Raw genomic sequence first — 22,127 nt, 5'->3', positions numbered from 1 at the left:
TGTCTCCTTCAAAACTTATTTTTCCAAGTTGCTGGCTGATATATTCCTACAAGAACCATCAATGCCTTCCATGTAAAATTATAAAAATATTAAGGGGAATTTTGAAATTTCTGCTAAATTAATAAGGAGGCAAATAGAGGATTTAAAAATGTTTTCACTTATATCAGTTACCATTTTCCCTTCAATAATTTTTGAGACTACTTCTTTAATTATATAGATTGTTTTCATTGCTACTTCAAAACACAGAATGTGTCTTTTAAGTATTAGCATTGCAGAGTGCTGAGTGTATATGTGTATATACATATATATATTTATATACTATATATATACTTATTATATGTAGCTGTAACAGAATGTTGAATTTATTCAGTGGAAAGGGTCATTCTTATCTGTTTTTATCCGTAGTGGCCCTTATTTTATATAACTAGTTCCTGGCCTTTTAGTACAGAATTTAGGCTCATTTTCAGAGATTATGGAAGAGTGGGATATAGGGGCTCCTGTGTCTTGGAGAAAGCATGTGAAATGATTCTCTCTTCTTGTCTTACAGATGAAACCTGATGCGTCCTTTTTATTTGGCAGCAAACTGGAAAGGAAACTAGTGGGAAATATCTTAAAGGAAAGAGGGAAAGGAGATATTCATGGAGATAAAGATATTGGATCCAAACAAACTGAGCCAATCCGAATTAAAATATTTGAAGGAGGGTAAGGAAACATAAGTGCAAATGTAAAATGTGCAGTTATAGGTCAGAGTAAATGGTCCAGAATGTCTGCATGGAAAAAGTACTATCTAATCTGGTTGGAAGCTGAAAGTAGATTCCTTTTCTATTCACATTTCTGAACTGTGGCTGGTAATAGATCATAAGTTCATGCCCTTGCTTTGGGGATTTGCTTTGCATGAAAATGTCCCTAATGGATATCATTCAAGCCTCTTCCTTAAATTTTCACCCCTCTAATTTATTATGAAATCTAGTAAATTGGTGGACACTTGATGTCATCTAAGTTTGTTCATTCTTTGATCATTTTATAGGTATTTGTTTTATTGATGGACATATTTTTATTCTATGCTTACAAAAATCACATCATGCACAATCATGTGTAATCTTCAGAACTAGTTAATTTGTTTGTTTTTCTTATTATCTAAACTAGAGGCTTTAATGGGATTTCACCAGTTCCATCAATATCCTTTTCTGTCCCAGGATCCAAGTCAGGGTACCACATGGCACTCAGTTGTCTTGCCTTCTCAGTCTTCTCTGGTCTATGACACTTTCTCTGTATTTAGGAATTTCTTTTCAAATCTTGAGTCCTGAGTCATAGAAACTCAAGTAATAAGGTTCAAAGACTTTGTTATTTGTATAGTTAAGAAAAATTACACATATGTAATGTCTTGTTTTAGGTTTTGATAGAAATGTATCTTTCATCCAGTCACATAGAAGGAAAAACCTACACTTATGCTTTTAAAATTTAAAAATTTTGAAGCATACTAACCACATTTTGGAGATTATGATGTAATTAGCCTTATCTCTACAACAAACCTATTATTTACATATCTTCATGGGCATGACTTTATTCCAATTATATTTGGAGGAAATAATGTTACTTGTTTGACTATAAAATGTGGAATGTTCAGTGAGATGAAATATCCATTTCTCACCTAGCATTACCAGTCTGAAGATGGATTATTCTATTTGGTTCTCCCTTAGGTTTTGCCCTCTTTGGATGTCTAGCATTTTCACCACTAAAACCACAATTGTATGTAGTCATGAAGCTTGTCTCGATATTTTTTTGACATCCCCCATCTTTTAACACAAACGAGAGAAATATAGATTTTATCTTTCCTCAGAGACTGAGAGGTCCCTGTGACTGAATCAACCCTCTCACATTCAGCAGCCTTCATAGCAGTGTACTTGCACCAATAGATTAGCGAGAACTCCACAATTACTGTATGCTTTGGGGAGCCCATCTCCACTAACGAAGGACACAAGTGAAAAAGCGTATGTGAACATTTTATTGCTGTGTTTCGGTGATCCAAAAGGATTGTGCCCATATTTCATTTCCTCCTCCTTTAATTGCCCCCTTTATGGGCTGTATCCCGTTACTTCTTAATCTGTGGCCCAATCTCTGCCCAGTGGTGACCAAGTGTTTTTTCCAAACCTTGTGTTACCACCTCTTATTTTGGCAATTGCAAAGTGATAGCTAAAAAAAAAAAGGTATTACTGACCAAAATTGTAAGTGTATATTGTCTAACTGATAGGTTTAATAATAAATTCAATAATTTAGTTAAACATAGCTTTGAATATTTTTTCAAAATCCATCAATTATCTTATCAAGTAGATTCATGGGCCTGTAGAACTGTTGTATGATATTTTATTTATACAGGTTTCTCTAATACATCATTATATTTTATACAGAATTTTACTGTATTTTCATTCTGGATGCAAGTTAATCAGCCAAGACATTGAAAATAAAATTATACTGCTTGATGACAAAATGCATTTCCCATCACTATGATGGCAGGCTATAGTAAGCTTGAAGCATCCTTCCTTGAAGAAAATTTAGCTTTGTACAAAAGTATTTGTTTTAGTCTGTATCTCTTAAGCAATTTCATCTAGTTAGGGGCAGAGAATAGGGAAAATTAAAGGTGAAAGATATTTGCATCTTTAGGGTTTTTTCTACTTTATTGCAAAAGACAAAGATAAATTTCAAAATAATTTTGAAGAACAAGTTGAAGTCAAAATTCCTGGTAAAAGGGGAGAAATTTAAAGGAACGAAAGACATGCAAAATTGATTATTTGTAGTTTTGAATAGTTTCTACTTAACTCCCGTCTGGATTGGTACTGACCAAAAAGTAGACAACGTTAAGATTAGATGTGAATCCATAACAGAGTCGCTGTTTAAATATGTGGATGGATTTCCTTTCTTAAAATTATTTCACTAGATTGGATGACTGAAGTTAAACTTGCTTTGATTCCTGTTTGTGGATTAGCTAGGATAAAATGAGGAAGTTTGCAATGCTCTTAGAATGTAAAAAAACTATAAATTTAGTGCCTTTAACTAAATCCACAGTGGATTAGGGCATTTTGCATGTCAATTTACCTTTGGAAGTTACAAAAAGAACTCCCCAAATGGAATATTTCCAAAAATAACATTAGACCCAAAATTCTAGCCTAGCTTTGACTTAAGAGATAATGGCAGTCATTGAATTAGTCCGTATAATACAACTATATCCTATGACAAATCATGTTTTATTGTATTCTAAAATGGAATGGTTGAGCATTGGGTAGATTGCTTCCCTTGATTATCAAAGAAAATACCTAAGACTGTTTTCTAGCCGATCTGATTAAGCCAGATGACCTCAGATATCCTTTCAAACATCTCTATGAAACCCTTCTGGAAACAAATGCAAATTTGATTAAAAATAGAATCTCTAGTTTTCATTATGTAACTACCTTGAAGAAGCTAGTTGAAATTTAGACTCCACATTATTACAGATTCATGGTCTTTGGGAAGAGCAGATCAAATCTGTAGACAACAGTTGGTGAGCTGAGCTCACCCTGTGTAAACTAGAAATTTCTGAGGCACTCTCGTGCCAGGATTGTAAAAATAGAGTAGGAACTTGCAATGAAGAATTCTATTATCAGTTATACTTAATTTAGCAAATTTAGAGGGTTGTATGTTTGTACATGTACATCTTAGATGATGTAATGTTAACAAAAGATACATGATGAACATGTTGGTATGCTTTTTATATGTCCCTTGATTGGAGGCCATACTAGAATCCAGTCCAAAGGTCTACAGCTCTTTGAGGTTTACATAAGTCAGTTTGAACATCCACTTCCCAACTCTATAAATTCACATGTAATAGTGGAGCCAATTCCATTTTAATTCCATGTAGCATTACATTTTGTTTACAGTGCCAAATCTATTATCTAGTTCTTTCAGCCACTTACTGCATAAATTTCACAGGCTTCGTAGAAGTAAAATTGAATAATTGTCTGCAAAAGACCCTCATAAAACTTTGCCATGCAAATAATTAGCTTTTGCTTTAATATATAGCATGCTAAGAATATTTGAAAACACACTGTATTCCCCCTTTTTAAAACAGGTACAAATCGAATGAAGATTATGTATATGTCAGAGGACGTGGCCGTGGAAAGTACATTTGTGAAGAATGTGGGATTCGCTGTAAGAAGCCAAGCATGCTCAAAAAACACATCCGTACCCATACTGATGTTCGGCCTTATGTATGCAAGTTATGTAACTTTGCCTTCAAAACGAAAGGTACAAGTCTGATTTTTTTGAGAGGAAAAATACTTCTCTATAGCTACTTAGATTTCTGAGTGCTATTTTATAACTAACCTTCATCAACAATAAAGATGGTTTGTTTGTGAAAATATGATTCCACGAAATATATTTTCTCCCTCAAGTAAGTGATCAAAGGATGTATGTGAGACTGTGAGGCTCCTTTTATGACTTAATTAAGAGCAGTAGACATAGGTCCAGGCCAGTTGTCTCCAAAGGAAGTGGCTACAAATTGTCTGGATAGCTATTACTTCATGTTGGAAATGTTATGTGGTCTAGATAATATTTACACCGGTATTGAAATCCTGCACATGCAGTGGTATTAGAAAAGCAAGGCAGCAGCTGGGAAGAAAACACGTGCTCTTGGTCAGTTTCAAGATTATAAATAATGTAGAGACCCACACATTCCCAGGTGGGTGCCTCCATCCACAGTTGCATTAATTATGCATAGAAATTTGATAGCCTGTGTTCCCTGTTTTTATCAGCACAGAGACAATTTCTGATTCTCAGTACATAACTGTTAGTCTTATAAAACTAGGACTTGCCTTAAAATTTTTTTAAAAATCTGTTTTTAACAGGTAGATTTATGTAAAAATATTTTACTCAAGGAAGTTGCTTCAGTTATATTTTTATTTTTTATAATATTATGAAAATGTTGATAAGCCTGGTATTCTCAGAATACAAACAGTAGTGAATTAGAGGTTGTTCGACTTTTGCAGAAGTGTGTTTTACCTTAGGTTTAGTGGATACTATAGGCACCCCCTCAACACTTCAAATTTTCATATTGATTAATCTGCTCTGATACCATTCAAGAAAAAGAAATATCAAGTAAAATTACCTTTGGTAGAGAAATGTATACCTATATTCTTTTATAGCTGAAAATCCTAAATTGCTAGAAGCGTAAATGGGTAGCCTCTCAACATATCTGTTTTTCTTTTATTAAAAAGATCTGTATTATAGAATTGCCTCATTTGAAGCTGAAAAAGGTATGTGTTCATTTGTGTCTCAAAAAACAAACATATGGCCTTTTAAATACCACTCATCTTTGCACAATCAAGTCTTTTATACAGAACTTTAGTAAGAAATTCCCTAGGAGATAAGAAAATAAAAACTTTGATTTTAGGGAATACTGCAAATTCAATAGTCATTACGAATGATACGTATCTTCACTGGGCATATGAGTTTGCTGCAGGTATAGTTGTGTGAAAAACTGGATGAAGAAATGACACATCTCTAGATATTTTTAAAAATCAAATTAAGTCTGCCTCTGAATCATCATCTCCTGAAGGAAATAATTTATTCTTGGTCATTATTGGAGTTTCCTTGTCACCCTTTGGGAATGTGCAAATGTCTCAGAATCTTAAAATGAGCAAAACATCCTGGGAAACCCTGCCAGTTTTCACCTCCGGCTGAAATGCCTGTTGTCCAAACCCACATTGTCGTCTGAGCACAGATGGAACGCCCTTGCACGACCAATCCCATCTCCTTGTCTGTGCCACTTCTTCAGGGGCCTCCCCCGCCACTCTCCTTCCTTCTCCTTGTCCTTATACATTACTTCCACAGCTCATGACTTTAACAAACTAAAGCTATGGTAGAATTGTTTCAGATCCAGATTTCTAGCTACAGACCTATTCTGAAGATGGGAGTCTAAAGCCTGACTATCCTTGGAATGGAGAGAAAAACATAAGAGAAAGAAACACATACTAAAATCTAAATAAACTATCCTGATATGCTTAGTATCCATACCTATACACATCCATAGCATACTTGCACTCTGGCACAAGTGATGATTTTTATTAATTTATAGATACATTTCATTAATTTTCTAGATTTAAGGATTCTTGATATGTCTATAACTTTTTGGGCTCTTTAAAAAATAGTAGATATAAGTTTTGATAAATAAGAGGAATAGGGGCCTGGAAATATTTCTATGTTTGGAATTATCAAAACAGCATGTAAAATTTATAAGTATACAAGCAATAAGTAAATAATAAAGCAATATGAGTAAAATAATAAACAACAGTGTCCCAGTTTTAACTGTGGCTCATATATGACATGAACAGCAAGCTGAACACCCCTACAAGAGGAATAAACTATGCTAGCAGGCTGAGTTTCCACGGAGATTTCACAAAGCCTTCTCTTAAAGTATTTGTTGGTACATTGCTAAAGCGTTGTCAAGGGCACAGATAACATTATGGCTATTTTCACTGAAGTGATGTAAAGGCTCCTTACAACTGAATTAGTTCCTGAATTTCTTTTGATAAGTGATATGGCATATAATTTATATGTATGTGTGTGTGTGTGTGTGTGTGTGTGCGTGCGTGTGTGTGTGCATTCTTCTATAGATCCTGGTTCAAAGGGGATTGGAACAATGTTTTCAAAATTTCTCACATTTCATAAAGCAGTTACACAAATTATATATATAATTTGTATACACACATGCATATACACATATAATTGTCTATGCCATTATCGTTGTAACATATTCAGCATGAAACCTTTCTTTTTTCTTAGTGTGATAGGAGCCTGAAGATAGGTAAAGAGGGCGTGTTGCTGCTCCAGAATTTTAGGAATTGCTGTCATAACATTTGCTAACATATGCCAGACAGATAGATGCTAAATACTGGGAATAATGTTCCCTACGAGCAGTTAGCTAATTATTTGTATGGATCTTTCAGTGCACTGACAAGGTTGGCCCTCACATTAGTTTGTATGTATTTTTCTTCTGAATGGTGAAGATCCTTGGAGGTTACTCTGTACCTCAAGATCAGTGCCAGAAGGTCAGGGGCCCAGTAGGTGTGTTGAGAATATTTCATTCTGAAGTATCTCTGAGGTGTGTGGCCAGATTACGTTTCCCTATTTATATGGAGTCCCAGGAGGCTGGTGCATTTGGGTAGACATGAGGTCCCTTCTCCGGCAGAAAACCCTGGGATTTCCAGTCTTGCTTGGAACCTACTCTTGAAAAGATGTGAGGCTGGACTTCCACATATCTTCTGGAATAAAGAATATCTGAGATTGGGTCAAAGCTCTCAGGGATCGATATCTTCACAGACCAGATTATTCTTCTTAAGGTTGAAACAAGGGGTAGTGGGTAGAAACAAATCTGTGTTACGTGATGAATTTAATAAAATTAGTTCATTTCACATTGAATTTGGAGCAGCTATCAGCAGTTATTAATTTGATAACTAGTTAATTTCTCTCTTTTTTTTTGCTACATTTTCAAGGAAACCTAACGAAGCATATGAAATCTAAAGCACACATGAAAAAATGCCTGGAATTGGGAGTCTCAATGACATCGGTGGATGATACAGAAACTGAGGAAGCAGGTATGTCATAAATGAGTTGACAGGCCTCTTCATTATGCACAGTGGAGCTCTGTGGCTGAGGTGGTAAAATAAGTTTAGATATTTTTAAAAAGTGGTCACTTTTCATTTTATTAAATACTAAATATAGAAAATAAAACTGACACATTGAATTGCTTGAAATCTACTGAGAAGAAATGCATTTCAGTCTTGACTCTGAGGGCAAAAAAGGTCTCTCTATGAAAATACTTATATTTAGAGCCTTCTATGAAGGGAATAGAATTGCACTTGCTTTGTGATAGCAAATTACATTTTATGAGGCTTTTTGGGAAATTTGAAAAGCATTTTAATGTATTATTATTCAAGTTAAGAAGAAACCCAGTAGGAAAACAAATAAACAAACAATCATCATTAAGGTTGGCCAGACCTCCTGAGATACATCACTTAGACATACGTTTGTACCTGAGCTTGCAGAGACAGGTTGTTGCCTTTTGTTTTCCTCTAGCATCATAATTAACATTATCCATGCTCATTTGTTGAGGGTTTTCTGTGAGTGGGATGATGTCTGAGATATAAGGTCCTACTGTGAAATCTTTCTTGTAAGTTGGGGATGAAAACAAATAGATATACAAGAAGATAGAATGAATGAGGGGTCACACAGGTAAGGGCCTCATTTGATAGGAGTTCTCAGACATAACTATCTATGGGCACTAGGGATTGGGAAAAGCGTTTAGAAAGAAATGAGGCTTAAATAAGATCCTAACCTTGATATTTGGATCTTGATCTCCATTATCTTTGTTCAATTGTTTCAGAAAATATGGAAGATTTGCACAAAGCAGCAGAGAAGCATAGCATGTCCAGCATTTCAACTGATCATCAGTTCTCAGATGCTGAGGAATCAGATGGTGAGGATGGAGATGATAATGATGATGATGATGAAGATGAAGATGACTTTGACGACCAGGGAGATTTAACACCAAAAACAAGATCAAGAAGCACCAGTCCTCAGCCACCTAGATTCTCCTCCTTGCCTGTGAATGTTGGCGCTGTACCCCACGGGGTTCCTTCAGATAGTTCCCTGGGACATTCTTCATTGATCAGCTATTTGGTTACTTTGCCAAGTATTCGTGTTACTCAGCTTATGACACCCAGTGATTCATGTGAAGATACCCAGATGACAGAATACCAGAGGCTATTCCAGAGCAAAAGTACGGACTCAGAACCAGACAAAGACAGATTGGACATACCTAGTTGTATGGATGAGGAGTGCATGCTACCTTCAGAGCCAGGCTCCTCTCCCAGGGACTTCTCACCCTCGAGCCACCATTCCTCTCCAGGATATGATTCTTCACCCTGTCGAGATAATTCACCAAAGAGGTATCTGATACCCAAAGGAGATTTATCTCCCAGGAGACATTTATCACCTAGGAGAGATGTGTCACCCATGAGACATCTTTCACCAAGAAAGGAAGCTGCATTGAGAAGAGAGATGTCCCAAAGAGATGTTTCACCAAGAAGACATTTGTCTCCAAGGAGGCCAGTGTCTCCTGGGAAAGATATCACAGCAAGAAGAGACCTCTCTCCTAGAAGAGAGAGAAGATACATGACCACCATAAGAGCGCCATCTCCCAGAAGGGCTTTATACCATAACCCACCATTGTCCATGGGACAGTATTTGCAAGCAGAGCCAATCGTATTGGGGCCTCCTGTAAGTATAATCCACTTTTCTTTCTAATACATAAGTGGAAGCACATTGGTGCCTCCTGATGATGCACTGGTGTGAAATTTAGTAGAACATGGGTATCTATTAGTGGAGTGAATCTGGCTACTGAAAATAGCAGGGAGACATTTTTGTCATATGCTATTGTCAGTAACATGGCTGTGGCATTACCTAAAGTGTAGTATTGCATCAGAGCAGCAATGCATTCCCAGTGGGAACAGGTGAGTCTTTTCTGAAGACTTTCTAAACTTAACTAACGATAGACATAAGCTGAAGCCTTTTTCTAAGTAAAAAAGATGAACCTTTAGAATGCCATGACTGCATGGACATACACTCACAGGGACATTTAGGCATCACTTATATAACTCATTGCCAGGTAAGGATTCTGATTCAGCTGTTAACGTTGACTTTCAAAGACTTTTATTTTTTAAATTTTCATTTTATTTATTTATTTTTTTGAGACAGGGTCTCACTCTTTCACCCAGGCTGGAGTGCAGTGGCAGGACTTTGGCTCACTACAACCTCCGCCTCCCAGGTTGAAGTGATTCTCCCATCTCAGCCTCCCAAGAAGCTGGGACTATAGGCATGTATCACCACACCTGGCTAATTTTTGTATTTATTGGTAGAGGCAGGGTTTCACCATGTTGGCCAGGCTGGTCTCAAACTCCTGACCTCAAGTGATCTGCCTGCCTCGGCCTCCCAAAGTGCTAGGATTATAGGCATGAGGCACTGCGCCTGGCCTCAAAAACTTTTTTTTTTAAATAAACTCATTACCTTGCCCATCGTGAGTGGACATGTGAAACTGGTCAGGGACAGGGAGAGGAGAGAATGACACACTCGGCATGTTTATAAATCAAAGATATGAGCCTGTCTGCTTTTCTTGCCATTACTACTATCAAGTGCACTTGCTCAGTGGAAGCATGGGCCCAAGGAGAATGGGAAATCAGGAGAGCTAAGTGAGAATGTGCAGAGATTTCTATGATATGCCTTCATTATAAGTGAAGATAACAGTAACCACCATGGATCACATTTAAGCAGTAGGTTTAAAACAAATTCATAAAAAAGCACCTGTCCTGCCTAATTCCACAGCTCGGTAGACTGTGATGTCTCTTTCAGTTTGTGTAGGATTTTAAAAAATGAATAAAGCATGCACTTAGCATAGACAGAGGCATGATACCTTTGGAATCTGTCTGCCTTGAATTTGTTTTGATTTCCTGGTCTCTACTCTTTGTTGTACTCCCTTGCTCCGGATCTCTGTGTCAAGTGCATCAGCACCATCCTTCACAGCCAGAGGAGACACTGCCAGCTCCCAGCTCTGTTTTATCACTGCCCTGGCAGCCAATTTTCTCCCTCTCATCACCTTCCACCACCCTGAATCCTGAGCTCAGCCTGTCATTTTTTCACTTTAGGAAAGCTGCTGCATTCCTGTCCCCATCCCCAGCACCATCTTTTCACAAGTCTGGTACCAACTTCATCTTGATGAAGCAAATCCTGCAGAAACATGTATAGCAATTGGGATGTTGTTTACCAAGCTAACAAATTAGCAAGCTAATAAGAAAAAGAGATACATTTCCACAGGTTTTGGTGCCTTAGCAAAAGTAGGAAAAAGGGATCTTCTGCAGTTTATGCCATTGCAGCATGAATAGAGAACTGTAAATCCCCTGGATCGTGGGATACCAAATCTGGGATGACACATGCTTTCTCTGGTATACACGCAATGATGCTGGCAGAGTGTGTTAGATGAGCCTCTCCCTGCCATCCCTGCAGCTTGTGTTCTAGCATTGGCCAGGTGAATTGAGAGTGTGGCATTTGTGAAACAGTGGTGCATATTCAGTCAACTGCAAACATGCGATTTTTCAGTCTGAAAAAGTAAGCCTTTATTGCAAATATGTTGTGGTTGTAAAAAATTATAGCAACCCACAGTCAAGCTGGGCAAAGGAATTGGAAGAGTGGACTAAGGGAGTTCATCTGATTTTTAGATATATGCCCAGAAAGTTGGAGAGAGGTGAGTTTTAGTAGTCACTGAGTTTGTACCAGTTTTTTGATGTGTTTTTGTTTTGTTTCATTTTTTTAAAAAATATCAGATCATGGGTATTATTATTATTATTTTGAGATGGAGTCTGTCTCTGTTGCCAGGATGGAGTGCAGTGGCACGACCTTGGCTCACTGCAACCTCCACCTCCTGGGTTCAAGCAATTCTTCTGCTTCAGCCTCCCAAGCAGCTGGGACTATAGGTGCATGCCACCACACCCAGCTAATTTCTGTATTTTTAGTAGAAACGTGGTTTCACCATGTTGGGCAGGATGGTCTCAATTTCTTGACCTCATGATCTGCCTGCCTCGGCCTCCCAAAGTGCTGGGATTACAGGTGTGAGCCATCGCACCTGGCTGATCATGGGTATATTTCATAGTGTTATTAAACTTTATCATTTATGATGCTTTTGGCCTGTTACCCAGTTTAATTCTCTTTAGAGGATGTATAGCCTGCTGCATTGTTCACACGGTGTGAGGGAACAGATGTGGGAATCCTCCCTGATGTAGGGACAGTTCGTCCCAAGCACTGCCCACTTTATGCTTTCTCATACCACTGGACACTGCCTGTGGTGTGAAGGGACCTTATAGCCCAGTCATATTCTGGCTGCATTTGGAGTGATGGTGATCATAGCCAACACAGGTTTGGAAGAAATGAATGAATTCAAATGCAGATTATGTTAAGTGTATGTGCATATATATGTATACACACATATACACATATGTACAAATGTACATACACAGACATCTATATATACATCTATATACCAGTTCTATCACCCCACTCATCTCTTCAACAGTGTGGCAGTAAGGAGCTCTAGACACAAATGATGAGAAGGAAGTAGAAGAGCAAGAGACTTCCTGCTACCCTGTCGTTTTTGCCCCAGTGCCCCTGTTAGTTTTAAATCTCTTACTGAGATTTAAGTAGGATGGAAGTTTGTCCACCACATTTATAAGGCCCAAATTACAAAACAATAGGATTGCAAATGGAGTAAAAACCAAAGTGGAGAAAACTTATTGGGAGTTTCTTTGGAGGACAAAGAAGGGGTGAATGAGAGAAGAGAGGATGTGTAGAAATGCCTGGTGGGGCTCGGAGCAGTGGAAGTGGCCACATGGTAGAAATTCTACTTGTACCCGTAGCTCTGTGGTTAAAATCAGTGAAGGGCTGAATTTGAAACTTTCACTAGTAGCACTAATAAGATTTTATTGGATTTAGAACATGCTGAGTATCACTGTAGTTTTAGAGGACAATTCGTGACTCCATTTGTCAGCCTGAATTTGGGGATCTCAAGTCAGTTTACATAATAGGACATCTCTCTCTCTCTCTGACTTCTGTTCCACTTCCTTGGTTCCCCCACAGATCCACATTCTGACTGGTTGTATGCAATGGAGGTCATGGAATAGCAGCCAGAAGTAAAACAGAAAAATAACCAAGCTCGGTTTTATTTTAAACTTTGAATCTGTGATTGCTGTGATTAAAAGAAAACATACTTGATTATCTTCAAAGATTGTTACTGTTGGCATTACAGGTCTTCCTCCCAAACTGGTGTTTGATGAAGGAGACGTGCCTTTTCCAAACCTGATTAAATACAAGGGGGATTTTGTCTATGTGCAGAATTTAAATGATTCTCATACCGTAAAATTCCCACCTTTCCCAGCTTATGAGGTCCTGGTAATGATAGTGTTGATTGCACCGTTTCACTCACACTTTCAGGAGAACCCATGTTTCTAGCTTGTGTATGATATATCACAGAGGAGGGTAAGGGCTAAGCATCTTAGAGAGTAGCAGAAATCTAGATAGAACTGGATGAATCTTTAATGGTATAGAGCATACCTTAAGTTTTAGAACTGAAACTCTTGAAATGAAATAGAACAGTTTCTTTGGCTCTATCCTGGACTACTACCATACTGTACAGGTTTATATCTATCTATCTATCTTTGGTTCTCAAAAGTAGAAAAATAAATGAAGTCCTTTTTAGATGACAATCCATTAAAGAATGAATCACAGTAATTAAAATATAATCATATTAAAACCTGATAATCTGACAATCCAAGTTGTGTTTCACTACAGAAACAGTGTAGAAAATAAATTCTCCATTTTCAGGACTAGGGCTATGAAATCTGGAATTCTGGCTGAACATTTTAAGCATCCTTAATTCATTGATTGCCAACAAGATATTGAGGTGAAAATAATAATATAAACAAAAGAATTAAGATGCAGTCATCTTTGGTTCACAGCTATAGAGTTGAATATAAGTTGTTAACTGTCTGAAATAATGTTAACTACTTCTATGATGGATAGTTTCCTTTAAAAAATTATTATTGATGTAAGACTTAAATGGCCTTGGTTTGCTATTGGATGGAGAAGCTGGTCTTCTGCATTGAGTATCTCTTAGCAGGAATGCATTCCTTTAGACCACTGTCTTACACATTGGAGGAACCAGTTTGTGGATCCTCACCACCATTTCGTCATCTGTTCTGTGGAAAACTTTTTTAAAAAGCCAATTTTCAGACTTGTCATTCCAATTATATACTCATCAACACTTAAGAAAAATATTAAAAATCTGTCGAGTATAGCAACAGATGGTAATCTTTTTATTTCCTTTTGAATTAAAAAAAGATATTATTAATGTTTATTAGTGTTTTTTGCTCAGTAAACTTTCTTTTTGCCAATTATCCATTAATTTCTTTTCATTATCTCTTGTGAAAAACACAGAGCTGAAATGTGTCTGTGTACCCAGTGGAAAACACCCTGACTGCTTTATCACCTTGCTGTTTAAAAACAAAAGCAACTTTTCACAGGCCGACACCTTTATTCAAGGATTATAAAAGACAACAGATAAACCTCTTTTGTCTTGAAATAGGAAAACTTGATCAAAGAATTAGGTATTGAAGCCTCTCTAGGTAGTGAACATGTGAATGGGTGAGTGAATGAATCCAATAGCTTGACCTAAGAGTGAAGCGTAGCAGGATCTGAATTTTGTGCTCTCTTTGTTTCTCTGCGCAGAACTTAAGAAGAGGATTACCTCAGGTTCCTTACTTCAGTCTCTATGGAGACCAAGAAGGTGCTTATGAACATCCAGGCTCCAGCCTTTTCCCTGAGGGTCCTAATGACTATGTCTTCAGTCATCTTCCACTCCACTCTCAGCAACAAGTGCGAGCCCCTATCCCCATGGTGCCCGTTGGTGGGATCCAGATGGTTCACTCCATGCCGCCAGCCCTTTCCAGTTTACATCCTCCACCCACATTGCCCCTGCCAATGGAGGGCTTTGAGGAGAAGAAAGGCGTGTCAGGGGAGTCCTTCTCCAAGGACCCCTACGTGCTTTCTAAGCAGCATGAGAAGCGAGGTCCTCACGCTTTGCAGTCATCTGGTCCACCTAGCACTCCCTCCTCTCCTCGGCTATTGATGAAACAGAGCACTTCCGAAGACAGCCTAAACGCAACAGAGCGGGAACAGGAGGAAAACATACAGACTTGTACAAAAGCCATTGCCTCTCTCCGGATTGCCACGGAAGAGGCAGCTCTGCTCGGGCCAGATCAGCCAGCGCGGGTGCAGGAGCCCCACCAGAACGCCCTGGGAAGTGCACATGTTAGCATTAGACACTTTAGTAGACCTGAGCCAGGTCAGCCCTGTACCTCAGCCACCCACCCTGACTTGCATGATAGTGAAAAGGACAATTTTGGTACATCGCAGACTCCATTAGCTCACTCCACGTTTTACAGCAAGAGTTGTGTGGATGACAAGCAGTCGGACTTTCACAGCAGCAAGGAATTATCTTCAAGCACAGAGGAAGGCAAAGATCCTTCATCAGAAAAGAGTCAGCTACATTGATCTACGATGCATGGAGACTTTCATTTCCACATTTTCCCATTTTTTTGTTTTTGTTTTTCTAGAAATGGAGGTAATCCAGTTTATAGCATGCCTGTCCTAAGTTACAGTAGTTTGCTATTATATATACTTTTGTTATATTAAAAGAATTAGGTAAATTAACAAGTCATCATGAGCCTGACCAAAACAAAATTTGAAATTAACCTATTGGGTCTGGTACTTTTAAAATTGTACAGATGTTTGTGCCTTTTCTTTACTTTGCTTATATTCTTATAAGCATTTTTTAGCAGTAATTTGTACATATTTTAGAATTTGTGTATCTGCTTTGTAATAAATGTAATTTCTTTCCTTTTTTGGACACTTGGATCTAAATGATGTAAAGCAAAACAGCATCAATATATATGTGAGGTTGCACTAAAACATATTTTTATATGATTAAAACTGAACAGCTTTTATGTACAGCTCTGATTCTGTAATACTAATATTTATTTACTTTGTTTCATAAATTGTACATTTTTTCTTAATGTTGTGGATTGCTTTTCTATGTGAAGCATGGGATTTACTGTTGCGTAACTAGAACAAAAATGTACATTGTAAACAAGATATTTAAACTAGAGTATCTTATTCTGCACTTATGCATTAGTTAAAAAAAGACAAAGGATGTATCAGTCAGTTCTTAACTCTTGTATATTTTTTTGTCTCTTGTTTGCTGGATTGACTATAACTTAAGTGCTGATTGTGATTTTAAAATGATAGTACCGTAAAGCATTAAAGTAAACAATGTGCTATTGTGAGTTTTTTCAAAGCTTTATAAATCAGTTATAAATAATATTAAAAGTATTTGGTCTTATGTGAACATGTTGATCTATATACTCATCTAAAAATATGGGAAAACATTCCACCCCATGTAAATATGTACAAGTGCATCACTGGTACAATTTTATGTAACTCAGTTGGACACTAGGTTGCCACAGACCTATGCTAGGTGTCTTTAAAAAATTAAGGTGACAAAGCACATGGGACTGTGTAGAGCTTGGTTATCGGCCGGCCCGGTGGCTTGGCAGGCAGTGCTGTGCGCTGCTCATGGAGAAGACCTGGGCTTAGCAATCTCCTTAGTTCTTGCTACACAGGATGGTGACTGGAACTAAGGCTACACAGAGGGTCGCACTTGGACTCTGAGGGTTGGGTGTGGAAGGGGGAAAAGGGGATGGAGACCTGCTCCCCAGCTCTTCCTGTCAGCCAGTTTACATGGGAACAGGGTTAACATCTGTGTTAGGGGAGGTCACCTTACCCTTTTTCATAGGGGAAGAGTGTCACACTCCTGGCTATCTCAGGGGGAATGGGGAAAAGAATCTTTCAAGGGCAAAGAACTCGTGGGAGGATGTCTGTTGTGTGTAATACTCACAATGGCTTTTGGTTAATGTTGAAGGTGGGAAGAGCCTTTGTAGGTCCAGAAGAGTGAAAGAGAGGGAGGGGTACAGCAACATGTGCACAGGCACGCACATGTGTGCACGCACACATACAATCTGGGTTATCTTTGTGCTATATAGTGGATTATAATTCTGTGAAACCAAGTTTGTATATTGAATTACATTAAGGAGTGTTCTTTAAAAAGAGAAATAAATATACAATTACATGCTTGAGGTGTCTAGTTCTTATGTGTTGCTTTACATTTTAATTTCCCAATTTTGTTTCTAAAGTAATTTTGATACTAGCAACATACCATCTGTGCTTTTAATTGCTAGGCTCTGCCCATACTGAGTGTGAATGGTTTTAACAAGTGAGAAGACAGTCATTGGCTTCCATAGATTATCTGATTAAAACCGATAGTGGTCACCAAGGTGTGGGCCCTAGGAATAGACTTATCCAAACCTCAGCATGGGCCTGGGCAGCATATGTTGCATCTGAACAGATTCATGAATAAAGCAAATTATCATTTTCCCTTCTGCCTCTCTTGCAGTATGCATACTTACCTGAAATTCGACTGGGGAAACCTCTTCTTTCTTTTTGCTAAGGTGGCTGAAGCTAAGAATCAACTAAAATTTATCAGAAGATACCCACAAATCACAGTTCTTTTATTAGAATGAGTAGAATCTTTTAGTAATAAGAGCAGAAGCTCATTAAAAGTCAAAACCTATTAGTATTTCCACTATAAAAATCTCAAATTTGTGGATTTACAATGTACCTATTTGTTTTTATGAGCCAGACTGTCTTTTTAAACTGTGTTTTACAAAGGTGAATTAAAGGTCAACACAGACACTCTGATATCTGTCTCTTACCAAGAAGAATCTTTTGATTATGTAAGGTGATTTGTGTGTCATATTCCTCATTGATGTGTGTGTGTGTGTGTGTGTGTGTGTGTTGGTGATCCCAGGCCAAATCAAATTACTCTGTTTCCTCCTCTACCTAATTCATCACTCATTTACTCAGTCAGTCAGTCATTCATTCATTCATAAAAGTTTTTGAGTGCCAACTATGAACTGGGTACGATAGTGGGCATTTATTTTTATTTTTATTTATTTATTTATTTGAGACAGAGTCTTACTGCAGGCCAGGTTGGAGTGCAGTGGTGCTATCTCAGCTCACTGCAACTTCTGCCTCCCAGGTTCAAGTGATTCTCCCATCCCAGCATCCTGAGTAGCTGGGTCTACAGGTGCACGCCACCACGGCTGACTAATTTTTGCATTTTTAGTAGAGACAGGGTTTCACAATGTTGGCCAGGCTGGTCTCAAACACCTGGCCTCAAGTGATCTGCCTGCCTCAGTCTCCCAAAGTGCTGGAGTTACAGGTGTGAACCCAATGCTCCCAGCCTGGTGGTGGGCATTTAGAATTAATAAAGAGTATCCGTGCCACCGAGGAGATCAAGTAAATAGGAAAGACATATATGTAAGTAAATGTGGATAATATGATGTTTGAGCTAAAATAGTTGTGCATTTGGTTTTATAACCATAAAGGGAGAGAGCAGTCATCCTGGAGAGCAATCATCCTGCTGAGAATGAAGAAAGGCTTCATCACAGAGGTAGCCTTAGAACAGATCCTTGAAACAATAAATTGACTAATTCATTCAACACAGCTTTTCATCACCTACATTGGAGTACTCTTGTGTGTGCTAGGTGTCCAATATGGCACAAAACAGATAAAGTCCTTGCCTTCATGGAGTTTATATTCTAGAGGAAAGGGCAATATAAAAAAATTAGTGGGAAAACACAGATGATCTCAGATGTGTAAAGCAATTAATGTGTAAAAAGCAAGATGTAGCTGGCACCCTGGGTATGTGGCAAGGTAGTACATGGTTAAGCTAGAAACACGTATCAAAGTCCAGTTTCCTAATCCAGCCTACAGGTCTGGCCCTGTAAGCAATGGAGAACCAAGGAAGGATTGAAGCAATAAAGCGGCCTTGTTATTGTTGACGTTATCATTATTTTGGGAAAAATAAAACACTGTGGCAGCAGCGAAGATAAGGGAAATAAAAGCAGCAACAATCCAAACAAATGATGGGGACCTGGAGAAAGAAGGGACAGTTTCACTTAATGAAGAGGAATGGCTGATAGCTAGACTGATTTGGTGCTGGGATGAAAGAGATGGAGAAGTTAAAGATGATGAGTTTTTTAACCTGTGCAATAGAATGGGAGTGGCATTGTTCAGCCACAGAAGAGAGTGGATTTGTACAGAATGCTGGTAAAGAAATGAGCTCTCCTTAGCAGTTCCGAAGGAGTTCAACCTCAAACAAGAGAGGCCAGAGCTGGACCACTGGTTTGTCAGTTCTTGTTTTTCATCATAGCTGAGAGCACTGAATTGGATGAAATTCCTCAGGGTAAATAAAGGGGTAGAAGAGGAAGTTTGAGGGTTTCCAAAGGTAGACAAAGAACATAGAGGTGAGCAAAGTTATACTTCACAGGACAGCACATCTCATCTGCTGAGCCTTAGTGATACAAAATTGTTTAATATTTTTGAGAACTTGATTTTCAATATATTCCCCAAGATAATTTCTAGAAAACAGAACTTTTAGAACATCATTTTCTGGAAAAAAATCAACAGTATTTGTGGAATTATTTACTATTAGTTACTATTTCCTTAGTAGCATAATAGTAGCTTTATTATTAAATAATAAATTAGAGGCTATTAAATTAACCTGTTATTTACAAATATCTTTTCCAAAACCTATAGTCTAGAGAAGTTAGGTGAAGTTTTCAAGGATAAATAGGTGGCTCATTGCAGAATCAAGGCTGAAAATGAGCTCCCAACTCTTTGTCCGTGTTTGCTTAAAGAACAGTTGCTGATTATTTCTGCTCTTCTCACTTAGATTAAGATTACAATCACAATAATGTACTGTGAAAGTTGTTGGGTTGAATGAGCTCAGAATCATACAAAAACAACAAAGCCTATTTCTGCCCTGGAAACGGTCTTTATTAGTTTAAAATATATTACTAAATATGGTGGCATCTATTTTGCCACAGTAGTTTTTTTTCCCAGGGGCAATTTGACATTATATAGAGCATCAGTCCTCATTAATTTCTGAGTGTAGAGAAACATATGCTTACCCAGACTTTATATGCAACAATAAACCAGCTTGGCTATGCAGTAGTACTGAAGAATAGGGAAAGTGGTGGAAATTATTCTACTTGGCACCAAACAGTGCCTAAAGATTAACAAGAAGACACAAACTCTATTTTCTATAATTCTCTAGATGGATCATTTTATGCATACATATCCATTGCTTATCAACAACAAAGGCCACTTTCAGAAATATACTGGGTGTGTTGACTGGGTGTGTTGACTCGTGCCTCTAATTCCACCTATTTGGGAGGCTGATCCAGGAGGATTGCTTGAGGCCAGGATTTCAAGACTAGAAATACACATTGGTTATCAAAATGAATCATATCAACAGATCTTCTCTCCATTCACCAAGTGCCTATAAATATATTTCAGATTCTGCAGTAGATCCCTGCCATGGATTTTTATTTTTTTGAGACAGGATCTTGCTCTGTTTCCTGGGCTGGAGTGCAGTGGCACCATCTAGGCTCACTGAAACCTCTGCCTCCCTGACTCAAGAGACCCTCCGACCTCAGCCTCCGTAATAGCTGGGACCAGAGGTGCCGACCACCACGCCTGGCTAATTTTTTGTATTTCTTTTGTAGAGACGGGGATCTCACCATGTTGGCCAGGCTAGTCTAGAACTCCTGGGCTCAAGTGATCTGCCCGCCTCGGCCTCCCAAAGTGCTGGGATTACAGGCGTGAGCACTGCGCCCAGCCCCTGGCATGTTTTATACTTCAAGTAGATTCCAAGTTTTGTTACACTGTTGAAATACAAGTTTAATCCATATAGTTTGATGTGAATAAAATTTTATTTTGGCAAAATTAAAATAAAATGATTAATGATCATACATTTCCTTAATTTATTAAAAATCATATTAATAAAATATTTTTAAATGAAAACCTTTCTATTAAAAAATGCCACTGGGCACGGTGGCTATTATTTCCTACATGTTATTGTTGCAGCATGTAGGAAAAAGTACATACACACACATTGTACATGGTCCAGGGATCCAGGCCCTTTTATGGGGATAGCATCCCCATAAAAAATCTCTTGTAGCTAATAATGATAAGTATTCTCTACAAGCCCTGTTTTAAGTGCTTTCATTTATTCCCTCATTTAATAGTCACAAAACTGAGTGAAATAATTTGCTTAAGTTTTCCCAGCTAGTAAATAGAAGAGGCAGTTAGGCTCTAAAGTGGTGCAGTCCAGTGGAACTTTCTGCAATGGGAAAAATGTTCCATATCTGCACCTTGCAATACAAAAGCCTATAGCTACACATGACTGGAGCACTGGGAATGCAGAGAGTGCAAGTGAGAAACTGGACTTTTAATTTTATTTAATTATATTTAAATTAAACTTCACGTGTCTAGTGCTTCCTGAATTGGCCTGCCACCTCTGCAGCCTGCAGCCTGCACCCTTCCCCTGTGCACAGGCTGCACCACTCACCTGTATAAGCACTCACCATTTGACAGCTATTGAGGTTCTATCACATGCCAGCTCTGCTCTTGGTGCTGGAGCTATACCAACGAACAACAACAACCAAACCACACCAAACTCAAAAATCTGCTATCAAAGAACTTGGGTTCAGTGCTTATCACTAAATATCTAGTTAAGGATTTTCGTGATACAATCCTATTGACTGCCTCTGTTTCCATTGAGTTTTGGACCTTGGAACTCACTCAAGCAATAACAGCCAAACCATGCTTTTTTTTTTTTTCACTATTTTATAATAATTTATTCTGGGGGAAAAAAAGGCACCAAACCTCAGAGCCATAAGCAGAAATGAAAATCCACCAGAAAATGCGAAATTACTGTGAAGCCTTTCTATTTGTTTTTTGTTTTTTTTATTATACTTTAGGTTTTAGGGTACATGTGCACAATGTGCGGGTTTGTTACATATGTATCCATGTGCCACGTTGATTTCCTGCACCCATTAACTCGTCATTTAGCATTAGGTATATCTCCTAATGCTGTCCCTCCCCCCTCCCCCAACCCCACAACAGTCCCCGGACATGCTTTTTTTTTTTTTGAGACTGAGTCTCGCTCTGTCGCCCAGGCTGGAGTGCAGTGGCGCCATCTGGGCTCACTGCAAACTCCGCCTCCGGGGTTCACGCCATTCTCCTGCCTCAGCCTCCTGAGTAGCTGAGACTACAGGCGCCCGCCACGATGCCCCAGCCAAAGCATGCTTTTATGAAGAAGTAAACAAGCATCTCATAGGCCACTCTTCCTCCTCCTGCCAGAAATCTGTTAAAAGCAAGGATGGAGAATATATCCCATTCTCAGGACTCATGTGGGGTCTCTCACTTCTGCCTTGGTATAAATGCATATGCCCCCTTGTGGCCTAAGGGAAGAGAGATGCAGCTGGGTTCCCCAAGGGCCCTGACTCCCCTACTGCTTCTGCATAGGACAT

The 22,127-nt window shown here is 38.4% G+C and overlaps 1 protein-coding gene across 1 annotated transcript in view; it reads left to right on the top strand.

The window, feature by feature from the left end:
• The window catches only part of HIVEP2 (HIVEP zinc finger 2), an 85,256-nt gene extending 68,435 nt beyond the window's left edge, over positions 1 to 16,821 (top strand). The window contains exons 5-9 of the mRNA XM_030809768.1: positions 548 to 702; positions 4,103 to 4,278; positions 7,524 to 7,625; positions 8,414 to 9,309; positions 14,359 to 16,821. Of these exons, the coding sequence (XP_030665628.1) occupies positions 548 to 702; positions 4,103 to 4,278; positions 7,524 to 7,625; positions 8,414 to 9,309; positions 14,359 to 15,183 (2,154 nt within the window). The 3' untranslated portion in view covers positions 15,184 to 16,821. The remainder of the gene's footprint in view (positions 1 to 547; positions 703 to 4,102; positions 4,279 to 7,523; positions 7,626 to 8,413; positions 9,310 to 14,358) is intronic.
• Positions 16,822 to 22,127: the final 5,306 nt, after the last annotated feature.

The sequence above is a fragment of the Nomascus leucogenys genome, chromosome 3, assembly GCF_006542625.1.
Source record: "Nomascus leucogenys isolate Asia chromosome 3, Asia_NLE_v1, whole genome shotgun sequence".
Taxonomy (NCBI): Eukaryota; Metazoa; Chordata; class Mammalia; order Primates; family Hylobatidae; genus Nomascus; species Nomascus leucogenys.
This window is presented reverse-complemented; position numbering and strand designations above follow the sequence as displayed.